This window comes from Vanacampus margaritifer, chromosome 16, assembly GCF_051991255.1.
Source record: "Vanacampus margaritifer isolate UIUO_Vmar chromosome 16, RoL_Vmar_1.0, whole genome shotgun sequence".
In the NCBI taxonomy this organism is placed as follows: domain Eukaryota; kingdom Metazoa; phylum Chordata; class Actinopteri; order Syngnathiformes; family Syngnathidae; genus Vanacampus; species Vanacampus margaritifer.
Genome location: NC_135447.1, coordinates 15207392 through 15219997, shown reverse-complemented (window position 1 = coordinate 15219997; position 12606 = coordinate 15207392). Strand labels below are relative to the sequence as shown.

Sequence of the window (12606 nt, the reverse complement as noted above, 5' to 3'; positions counted from 1 at the left end):
ATATATATATATTAATTTAATTTTTGAATTATATTTTTTATATCCGTTTTTATTTTCTCTTTTAGTCATTTATAGGGGTGTTAGAAAAAATCTATTTGGCAATATCGCGATATTACAGCGCGCAATTCTCGAATCGATTTTTAAACATAAATTTTTCATGGGAATATTCAACAAAACGTCTTACTTAGGGTTAGGATTCACGCATTAAGCATGGAAGAATGTTATGTTAATGGAACATTAAGCCTTAATATTTTATTTCAGTGCTGTTCAAACATGAAACAGACTGCAACCTGTTTGTTAAATGCAGTGGCTCAGTTATAAGCCTGAATTTTCAGATAAATAAATAAATTTTCATACAAATACATGTACAAGTTTACTGATTAGTATTTTCTAAATGTGAGTAAAAAATAAATAAATCGCAATAATCGATGTATAGATTCGCATCGGGATTAATCGGTATCGAATTGTGACCTATGAATCGTGATACGAATCGAATCGGCAGGTAATACGCAATTCACACCCCTAGTCATTTATTTATTTAGAATTTTGGCAGTTTTGGTCCACCATATCAAAAGACAATGTTGTCATATTTCTGAATGAAATATGATGACAATCAATCCACAACACATATCAGCAGAGCGCAGACTCTCGACAAGGTCTAGTCTGCTTTCAGTCGCTAAAATTGTCAGGTCTGTAAAAGAAAATGCCCTCTGTCCGCAAAAGCCTTAGGCACCATCTACAAGTATCTATAAATGAGTTGCATAGGAATCAATCAGTGTTTATTTTCATTGGTCAATATGTTTGTGAGTCAGCAGGCTGCGTTCCGGTTCATGTAGGATGACTAAAAGAAGGCTGGTGTTGTTAATATGATTCCGGCGGGTGGACTGTCCGTTGATGCCATATTAACTAAACTCACCAGGTCCTCACCAGAAATGAATGGTTTATCCATTTGCAACGACACCACAAACTATTTTGAAAATATATAATCGACATTTGTATTTCTTGTCAATAACCGTTTGTGTTTACTGTATACAGTACATGCAGTATATTCACCAATCACACTGGCCATGAATAGCACCTACACTACAGTATGTTATTGTACAGGCTGGTGTATCACACTGTGGAACCTTCACACTTATACAAACAAAACACTGTGGTGTCATCTAAATGTTTTATACCCTTGTCCTTGGATGCCATTGTATAATCAGTCTTTGCTCTATGGCCTCTTGGTCCATCCTGGCCCTGAAAGCGAGCCTAAGTCCTGTTATGTAATCACTCTGTGTGTGTGAGTGATTTCCATCCCTCCAGTGCACTGATGGACGGTAGCAGTTCTCTTTTCAAACAGCAATGTTCAGCCTTTGTGCTCGGAACAATTTACTTTTCACGGCATGACATTTTAGCCCCCTGGCTTGTTTAATAAATGTTAAAACTGTGGTCATATTCGTGCCGGAGGAGTCATTGAAATGTAAATGTGTGCTAAGCAACCAACTGAAAGATGAAGTCTGTTCTCACCTTATATTTTAGCTGAACTATTTACATGTTGGTTCTCCTTTAGTTGTTATGCTGCATGCACAGCTTTTGTTCGATTCATTTAAGAAAGGCTACTAACCTATTTTAGATGACCCAAAAGCAGGAAACTGTTGTAACCTTGTAAACAATGGTGGGGCCACACATGTCTTTACATGGAGGCTGTCATTGTAGCAGGTTTCTATTTCCGTCTAGAAATGTCTTTTAACTCATTCAAACCCAAAAATGTATAAATATGTTTTTTTTTAATAATTTGTCCTTCACTCCCAAAAACATATTTATACGTGTTTTTTTTATTTTTTATTTTTTTATTTTTATGCTAGAGCATACAGAAGGCTCTGATACAGTAAGAGGTCACTCAAAGCAATGGTAGTTATTACAAAAAAACGGGCAGCAGGTGGCAGCAGAGTATAAGAGATCACCCAGGGCCATGTTGCAACAATATATTCTATTCGATATTTTAATACTAATTGCTGCAAAACGGAAACAGATACAAATATACTTTTTTACCTGATGAAAAAAGAGAGTCTAATCTTTTTTTTGTTAGGTTCCATGTTTTTATAGCAATGGAACACAATATTCAGTGGGCCTTGCAAAATCTGTCAAAATCCATTAAACCAGCTGGGAGCGAAGGGGGTTGCTTCAGTGAAAATGGCTGCGAGTGAATGAGTTAACATTGCGCCTGTAAGTATGTGACAAACATGCATATATATTTTTTATATTTCCAAATTAAGGTCTTTCGATTGTCACTCGCTTGGTTATTGTTCCCAAAGCAACCTCATTATAACATTCTGTTTTTAACCTGTGAGAAATTTATTCTTGGCTATAAATAGAACGTATCCCACAGTCACCTTAGTATTTATTGATGTTGTAGTCTTCGTCAGACATTTTTTTCCAATGATGCAGCAGGATTTAAGCCAAGTATTGACCGTTTCTAACTGCTGCCTAATGTAACACTTTCCTTTATTTATACTTTATTTATACAGTGACCAAGGATATTTAAATGTGCCTCACTGTTGTTTACAGTGTGCATTTATGACTCTGCCCGAGCCAAAGGGGAAGACAGATATTTGTCATCGGATTAGCCTAAAGCAGAGTTGAGTTTCTACCCTTGTAATTGGCGACCGAATGACTCCAGTCTGAGGCCCCGAAGAAGCAATTTGTTAGTTTTGAGTGAAGACACAAATAGAAAAGTCTGTCTGAATATTGGGCTTTCATCAGATAGTGGAAATATCAATTTCTAGCAGCACGCAAAACACGGTATGAACATGCAGTCAGACCTGAGTAGTAAAGGTTACATTTTTAGGTTACTTTCATGAGCGACCCAAGTCCGCAGGATGCGCTGTTTAAATCTGCACAGAGGCACGTTAGACCAGGTGTTGGTCATTTTGCAGATGCATGCAAGCCGCCAGATTTAAATTAAATAAATAAATAAATCATGCATTCATTGCCAATCAAATCTGCTCCTCTCATTCCCGATAAATGTGGCGAACTTACATCTCCCATGCAGACATCTCCCATGGTGCGGAAAAGGATGTAGCGATCTGTGCGTGTGTAAATCCCGCACACCTCATGTAACTGCGCTCACTATTGATCATTCATAGCTACGTGTTGGCTAGTGGGCTGATTTAAAAACTATACAAGTGATTATTAGAATGATATTTATAATGCATTCAATTACTGTTTTCTTTTTTTTACTTTTTTTTTTACAGTGATTCGGAGATTTGTCACAGAGCCCTTAACCCTATAAAGCCAAGCATATCATATTAAATACAAGACATTTTGAACCCTCTATTTAATGAGTACAATGTTTCCCCCCCATTAAATCTCTGAGGTGTATGATCTTAGAGGGCAGTATCACCCAGCTGATGGCTTTCCATCGACCTTGCAAGATCGCCCCAATTGAGAAAGGAGAGACACCTATACTTATTAATAGTGGGAAATGTTCTTTCAGATTTTTTGAAATACTAATATGTTTGATATGTCTGTTTATGATATTTTTGACAGTTATAAATGTAGGAATTTAAAGTAGGGCCCGACTGATATGCATTTTTTGAGGCAGATGCCGATACCGACTTTTGGCAGGAAAAAAAAACAATTACCGATTCATCGGACAATTAGTATTTTTTAAAATATATATATAACACATAATGTTAAATGCTATTGATGTTTTCCAAACACTGAACAGAACATAGAATAGACAATAAAATAGCATGGCAAGATCTTTTTGTGGAATTTATCGCATTCTGAAAAGGAGCTCTATTATCACCCTCACGATGAAACAAGCATGATGACCACTTGGCTTCTCTTCCCGCAGAACCGAATTTAAAGCTTATAGAGATGTGAAGCCTGCACAGATGATCCGGGCCAAGTCCCAGTATCTACCTCCGGACGAGAAGACCAGGCTGGAAACCAGCTATAGTGCAACATTCAAGGGACAAGCCCCGCTCCAGCCGGCTGACAATAAGGCCCAGGAGAGGAGGAGGATACGCAGTTTGTACAGCGAGCCATACATCGACCCCATTAAACAGGTGAGCGCTGGTCTGCTGAGTGTACCGGAGAAGAGCTTCAAACTATACACGGTTTTTTTAGCAAGCGCAAATTGCCTGTGAATGGATGATGGATCCCAGAGAGACAAAAGTACTGCTTTGCCACCATCTTGTGGCATCTATAGGCAATAACATTTTTGACAGGCTTTGACAATAGTATCATTGTAGAGGCCTCACTTTCTGGCTAGCTGCTGGATCAACATCTTTTGCCATCCAATTGAGCTGTTTTGGTACTCAATGCAAGTCTGGCATGAGTCATGGTGTGAATCTGCGCAGGGGCAGGCTAACTGCTATCTGCACCGATACCTGGTATCGGTACTCACACATCCAAATTTTAAATATACATAATAAAGGTAATAATAAGAGTAATGCTTTCAATGAAATATCTTTTAATGATTCAGAAGGTTTGATGTCCGCAAAACTCAGATTCAGGCTGCCTGCACCTCAATCAAGTTCACAAAAATTGCGTTCTGCGCCAATATTTAGGCATGTTCCAGGTGAAGAGGTGGAAAATCCAGATCCAGAAAGTAAAAACCCTGCCAAAGTTTGACTTAGTTCCCTAACTAGCTCCCATGGTGCTTGATTACCTGCTAGCGAGCTAGCTAGCTAGCATCAGGGGCTAAAGCCAAACTGTGGCAGGGTTTTTACTTTCTGGACCTGGATTTGCCACCTCTGCACCTGGAACATGCCTAAATATTGGTCTACTTTCTGCCACTATATTGATTGAAATACCGGGCGGGTGTCAAATCCTTTATTACCCCGGAACGTACATGTCGCAGAGAGATAAACCAAATTTCCAAACTGGCGCATTGAGGCTGGTGTTGGCACAAAAATCAGGATACGCAAGTGTTTATGCTCAAGAACAGCTGTGCTGTCTACAAATGTAAAGCCTTAAGTCTCAGCATTCATTAGGGATGGACGTCGATTATGGTGCTGATATTTGGCATTTTAACAAATATCTGCATTGACCTTTTTACAAATTTGAAGGTCAATAAAGCTGGCATCTCACTGAGCGGCGAATGCTTGAGAATGTAGCGAATTTAGGGTTTTCATCAGGATTTGTAAGATGTTTGCAGACAGTTTTTACTAGTCGCAAAGACATTTTAAACTTATTCGGACAATTTTTTACTGTCTGCGAAGATCTTTTGAAACCTTTGACGAACCCTGACAAAAAACCAAAATTAGCTACATTCGCGTGCATTTGTCGCTCAGTGAGATTAAGGGAACTTTTCATTTATGGATTTATTTAACTTTCCATTTTAACAAATAATTATTATTATATTAACAAAATGATGATAACACTGGGAACTCCCTACACTTTTTTAATTTAAAAAGTAAAAAAATAACATTAAGAAATTATGCTGAAATTTGGGAAATCTTTATTTACAGTGCAAAACTTTAGGGTACTATTGACTTGCTTAGTTTTTAATCTATTTTAACGCATGCTGATAAACCTGGAAGCTCCCTGCAATTTTTGTTAGAATTTTTAAACAGAGCTGTCAATTCTTTAGATGTTTAGAATAAAAAGAAAAGGTAATTTTGTTTAAATTTTGATGCTAATATTTTCTCTTTTACTGCAAATGAATATCGGCATGAAATATTTTTTATGTTATTATTTTTTATGTTATTGGTCTCCTTGACTACTAATAATCGGTATCGGCCTAAAAAAAACCCGTATCACTAGCATTCATACAATGACTGTTAAAGGGAAGTCAACCTAAAAATAAATTCTTGACAATGTGTTATATGTGACCTCACTAGTCAAAATATGACATTTTGATCAATATTGCATTTGTGGAATATGAGTTATTAACTCATGCACTGCCATTGACGGCTAAAGATGACAAAAATTCCTTTAAACTATTTCTATTAGTTAAACATTTTTTTCCACTTTTGTTTACAAGAGCATGAAAACCTAGAAAAAAATATTGTTATTGTACATTTACAACAGAAATAAAATTTGTGATTAATCGTGAGTTAGCTATTGAAGTCATGCAGTTAATTACAAACAAAAATTTAAATCGCCTGACACGATTTAAAAAGAAAAAAGAAAAGATTATTAAAAATTAGGGACGTCAGGCGATTAATTTTTTAAATCGTAATTAATCACATGACTTCACTAGTTAACTCACTATTAATCACAAATGTTATATCTGTTCTAAATGTACAATAAAAATAATTCTAGGTTTTCATGCTCTTGTTAACAAAAGTGGAAAAAATGTTAAACTAATAGAAATAGTTCAAATGGATTTTTGACGTCTATAGCCGTCAATGGCAGTGAACGAGTTAAGCAAAATCCAGCCTTTTTTTTTCATCCATCTCAGGGGGCGGCCATTTTGCCACTTGTTGTCAACTGAAGATGACATCACAGTTGCTCAGGGCTCAGGCAACGACCAATCACAGCTCACTTGTTTTCTGAAACTGAGCTGTGATTGGTCGTTACCTGAGACCTGAGCAACTGTGATGTCATCTTCAGTTGACAGCAAGTGGCAAAATGGCCGCCTTCTGATATAGATAAAAACAGCTGGATTTTGCATCTTAACTCATATTCCACTAACGCAGTATTAACTGGAATACCGTATTTCGGCTAGTGGGGCTGCATAGAACATATTATTGTAAAGAAGTTTTTGGGGTGTTGACTTGCTTTTACTGTGTCACACTTGAACAGAAATGTGAAACAAATCAAGTATTTGAGCTGATGTCTGCTATCCACCATCCTCAGGTGGACAGGTCTACTGTCCCTCGCACCAGAGCCAAGAAGCCCGGGGCCGCAGCATGGGGCCAGGGCAAGCCAGTGAAGAAAGCCAAAGATAAGCCGAGCACGGCACTGAGGGGCTCCAGAAAGGCGACCTCGGAGAACCAGCCCGTCAAGGAGAAAAGTAAAGAGATGAACAACAAACTGGCTGAAGCGAAAGAGTAAAAACCATTTAGCACCTTTCATATCTTTTGTTTTTGGGGGAAAGTCAACACAGAGGCTGCAAAATAGTTTTTTTTTCTTTTCGCTTACCATCCTCTTTTCCTTTTTGCTTCTGCTTTGCTCCCATTCACTTCCTCTCCTTCTCTTTTTGTACTTTTTGTACAACAATAGAATAAGATGACATGTCGTCGATCCATTATCTAATTTCAATGATTGCAGTCACAAGTGGGCATGAGTGTTCTTTTCTTCCTCTGCTACTCGCACTCTGCTCGCCTCCATCTTCTGGTTGCTATGGCGACAGGCCGCCCGGCTTGCCGATGTAATGGATAACGCTTGCATGAGCCAGACCGCAAGCGCTTCTGCTGTTTGTCTTGATGGACTGAGAAGATGATTCGACTGAGTTTATCAAAGATGATCAACAATTGAAATTATTGAATAGAAATAAGATGAGTATCTTTGATAAATGTCAATGCTTGGTTAATCACGTGTCTCTGATCCATGTCTTGTTTCATCTTCGCTGCTGTCCGTCGTCATGCTTTAGGTCTGACTGTATGCATGATCATAATTCTTTGTGACTTTGGAGCCCAGTTTTCTCCAAATTTGTCTTTAATGAGAAATTTACAGTTGTTTGTATTCCTTGCAGCATTTGCCTCATTGTGGGAAAGAATTCTCACATATGTTATTGTGTTTTTTAATTCTCCACACTTTTTTGCCGCGTAACAACTCCCACATAATACTTCCGATTTACACCGTTCAAATTTTTTGCTTCAAAAACTCACACCTCCTAGCCCTGGGGTATATATGGTCTGATTTCACATTACTTACAGTATTTGCACAATTTAACGTTAAATATCAACTTTTCCCCATTCATTTTCAATGGGACTGACATTGAACTTTTTCTAAGTCCCACTTTCCACGCCCACTTCTATACCTACAACTTATCGTCATTACCGGCTCTCTGATACTGCTCAGTGGCGCTGTTGGTAAAGTGCATTGTCCAGTAACCAGGACGTTGCAGGTTCAAATCCCACCTCCGACTGTACATTAACAATATATCCATGGCTGTTATGCAAAGTAATATACATGTATACCCGCTGACTATCATATCAGGAACTACATTATAATTTCACTGAAATGATTACATGTATGTTAGCTTTCAGCATCAGATGACACTTTTCATAATAAATAAGCTTAAGTCAAGTTAGGTCAGTGCTTAGAGCAATTGCCTCCCACCACGAAGTACCTCGGTTATAACCCCGCTTGGACCACATTTTAGTACGTTCGATACCAACTGACTATCAAATCAGGAAATGGTTTATAATTTCTCTGAAATGTTTCAATCCCACTTAAGACATATTGCAGTTTAAGTTTTCTTTTTATTCATTTGTTATTTAACTACAATTAAAAAAAAATGTTTTTCACATAATTTATCTATCAATTTCCTTCATAAGCACATGCATTAGCATTCAGCTTTTCAGCATTCGCACGCAATTTCTGCAGAAATTGCACTTTATCTAGTAGTTCATAATCATATGGCTTTTTTTTTTAGTATAGATTAGTTGAATACTTTTTTGCTGCCAGCAAACAATCTGGATCACTCTATCTGATTATGCATCAAACATTATGCATAATATGCATATCACATTAATATTATCTCTGAAGGTCCCCAAGGCATTTAAAATTAAAATAGCATCCTCAGTATTCTGGGAGGAGACAAAGACAAAGAAAACAAAGCTCTTAAGTCAGCGTAACCACACACACCAACACGGTCGTTATTAGTGAAACTGATCACTCCTTAAAACGACACTCAGGCCATGGTGTGCATAACCAATGTGATTGGAAAAGCTCATTATGGTAATATTATAAATAATATTAATTTTATTTTGTATGGTTAGCTTTTATAATATTGCCATCGTTATGTCGCCCATATTGTCTTGTTAGAATTAGATGTGTATGTAAGTATGATGATTTTAAAGCTCATTTAATGTTGTCAGAGAAGTTAAATATGGTGGTTGCCGAATGCATGACGTGTATAAGGGGTATGTCGTGAAGCATACCAAAGCCCAAATTGTAAAGCCGTGACTTTAAAAAAAATATATATATATATATATTATTGTGGTTTTAAAGAGTTTTCTTCCTGTCATGTGTTGGATAAAGAAGGCGACATAAGTAAGATGTTTTGTAATCATGTAGTTGTAACCATTATTGTATGCATTTAACCTATGTTAGATATTGTACAGCTATCTTTCACCATACTCATGCTTTTGAAGGGAAGTCAGCCCAAAAATTGTCTTTACATTAATATGTTGAATGCACCAACACTAATTCAAACACGGCATTCCTGTGAATATTGCATTTGTGAAATATGAGTTAAGCAGTAAACTTTTATTTAGAAAAATAAAATAAAAAATTAAGATTTCCTAAATGAGAACGATCTTCATATATTGTACTCTTCTCTTGTGTTACCTCACATGTCATATTGTGATGAAGTTTGGGAAAATGTATATGAAACAAATATTGACCCAATTATTAAATTAAAATTGAAATGGTCTGAAAATGATTTTTCGTGCATTAAACAAAAGCCTACCCTTTTTCATTCACAATTTCTTTAAATTAAGAGAAGGAAACAAAAATTTAAGTGGTTTATATGTTTTAAACATGTCAAGTGAGGACCAACATAAGATATAGATGTGTTTCAATTGTGGGTGTAAAATCGTGGAATAGTCTTGATGATGGGTTGAAGCTGTGTACTTCTCTGAAGAAAATTTAAAAATGTAAAATAATTCATGCTTATAGTGCCATTGATAAAATGTCAAACATTTAGGAATTATAATGTGAGTGTAGTACTGTATTTATTTTGTTTTGTTGTAATTCGATGTGATTCATGTGACTGCATACGATAGGCAATAACAAGCCTGGTGCTTCAGCAGATTCTTTTTTCGGTTAATTCATTTGTTCGAAAGGATGTTTGTGTTTTGTTTTCTGTGTTATGTATGGAGCCAAAATAAACAAAGGTGACAAATCCAGGTCAAAAAAGTAAAAACCCTGCCACAGTTTGGCTTTAGCCCCTTATGCTAGCTAGCTAATTAGCTCCCTAGCAGGTAAATGAGCACCCGGGGAGCTAGCTAGGGAGCTCGCTAGCTAGCACCTTCGGCTAAACCCAAACTGTGGCAGGGTTTTTACTTTCTGGACTTGGATTTGGCACCTCTATTATAAACTATTCATTCATTTACTCATTCAAAATCCGCCCATTTTTATCCATCTAATGGGGTGGCCATTTTGCCACTTGCTATGACTAAAAATGACATCACAGTTGTTCAGGGATCAGGTAACGACCAATCACGGCTCATCTGTTGTCCGAGTTTGATCACGTGACATTCGCAAGCTTAGCTGCAATTTCTTGAGCCCTGAGCAACTGTGATGTTTTCAGTCAACAGAGAAGTGGCAAAATGATCGCCCTCAGATGGATAAAAACTGGTGGATTTTTCTGCTTTATTTATATCCACAAATGCAATATTAATCAGAATAATGTGTTTAGATTAGTGGGGCTGAGAACATAGTAGAAAGATTTTTTGTTGTTCTTGTTGATTTCTTTAAAACGTCCAGCTATGTACACAGTGGAACCTCTAATCCGCTAATCGGGGCTAATGTAAAGGTAAAAAGCAATTTGCAAATCATTTTATAAAAATAAATAATTACAGTCATAATTAAATCAACGACATTTAATTTTGGAATCATGCACCATTTTTGTGCGGCCCTGAGAGGCATGTCTCGTCACATTAAGATTACGATCTGGCAAATCCAGGTCCAGAAAGTAAAAACCTTGCCACAGTTTGGCTTTAGCCCCTGATGCTAGCTAGCTAGCTCCCTTAAAGGTAAACAAGCGCCATGGGAGCTAGCTAAAAGATAAACAAGCACCATGGGAGCTAGCTAGCTAGCCAGCTCGCACCTGGAGCTAAAGCCAAACTGTGGCAGGGTTGTTACTTTCTGGACCTGGATTTGCCACCTCTGATTTCCATATTATTCTTATTCTTATTATCAACTTGTACCAAGAAGTGAGGACGGTCTGGATAGTTTTTACCCTGCTTTTTGAGAACTCAATATTTAGTTTCGTGTTCCATGGTTGGCATCACATTTTCTTCCATCTTTATCATCTTTGGTACTTCTCTGTGGTGGGTGGCATCATGGGGGAGGGGTAAAAAATACACAAACAAAAAGCCTCGCAAGATTGCTTGCGGTCTGTGTATTTTTCCTGCCATTCAACTTTAGAGCTTTCACTGTATATGCAGACATATATAGCATCACATATAAGCCAATATGTGACTATTTGTTTCTTTAGCTGGTTTCATAATGCACCATCATGGGCCTTTGTGCCCCCTTTTATACAGTAGACTAGACACACACATTACATCCTTTCCACTATTCCCTGTGCAATCATTACCGCCACCATCTGTCAAAGCTGAACGCATGACCCATGGGAGCTGAAGGCCAGACTCATTTAAATTTTGCAGCCTTTGATAAGGGGTGTCACTTTGTCACATAACATGGGGGAGGAGGCCACGTCATGTAATCAGTGCTTGGCACGCCACACACCTGGTGCTATCTTTGTGGTTATTAAGTAAACAAGGATAGAAAGTATGGTAAAGGAAGTTATGTCTTGACAATTTTTTTTTGACTGTGACGTACTTGTGTCTTTGCTTGCTCATATTTAAAGAAACATTACAAATAAATGACCCCCCCACCCCCCAAAAAAGCAAAATAAAAGGTGTCTTCTGACTTATTTTTGTTTAGAGTAAAGCATTAGTGGTTGCAGGTATCTGTCAGTTTTTCTCCTGTCCCAATCTTTGTGAAACAATGGAAGAGAATTTTCCTTTCTTTCTATGTTTATCCAAGATTGCACTGCATTCTGGCATGACCACTAGCATTCTTTCTATGATGCATGTTGCCCTCGTGAGAAGAATATATTATTTTGGCATTATATCTGTAATACTGATGCATCTCAATATATTTGTGGAAAACTTCATTCATTTCTATAGTTCCGTTCATAAAGTGACATATTATAGCCATCCAGTAGAGTGAAATATTTTCAGATTTTATTTGTTATAATTTTGATGACAAAACCCCAAAATTTACAATCTCAAGAAATTATAATATTGCATAACAAACAAAAGATGTTTAACATTTGATAGAAATTGGCCCTCTGGAAAAGAAAAAAAAGGTCCTACATAACAGTATGTTGAATGGATCTATATAATAAGTTGCACTTTTTGAATCGAACTATTCAAATGAATGAACTTTATTCTAATTCATTGAGATGCGGATGTATTATATTTCAAGAGATCATGCAGCTTTACAACAACATTCATGTCAAAAGGTGTCTGGAAACGTTTTCAAGAATAAGATGTCATGTGCTTGTTTAGATCTCTGCTTCCTGCTTAATGTCAAGAAATACAAACTCCAATTCCAATGAAGTTGAGATGCTGTGTAAAACCAAAAACTGTCACTGTGTTACATCACCTTTTCTTTTAACAATGCTCAATAAACATTTGGGAACAGAAAACCAGAGGTGGCAAATCCTGGTCCATAAAGTAAAAACCCTGCCACAGTTTGGCT

General features: G+C 37.1%; 1 protein-coding gene across 4 annotated transcripts in view; it reads left to right on the top strand.

Moving 5' to 3' along the window:
- Positions 1-12606, top strand: part of map6a (microtubule-associated protein 6a) — a 29699-nt gene that overhangs the window by 12733 nt on the left and 4360 nt on the right. For 2 of the 4 annotated variants that reach the window (XM_077546614.1, XM_077546615.1), the window contains exons 2-3: positions 3845-4058; positions 6799-6955. In XM_077546614.1, the coding sequence (XP_077402740.1) occupies positions 3845-4058; positions 6799-6955 (371 nt within the window). Of the gene's footprint in view, positions 1-3844; positions 4059-6798; positions 6993-12606 lie in introns of all 4 variants that reach the window. The other 2 variants (XM_077546613.1, XM_077546612.1) reach the window with 1 other exon arrangement.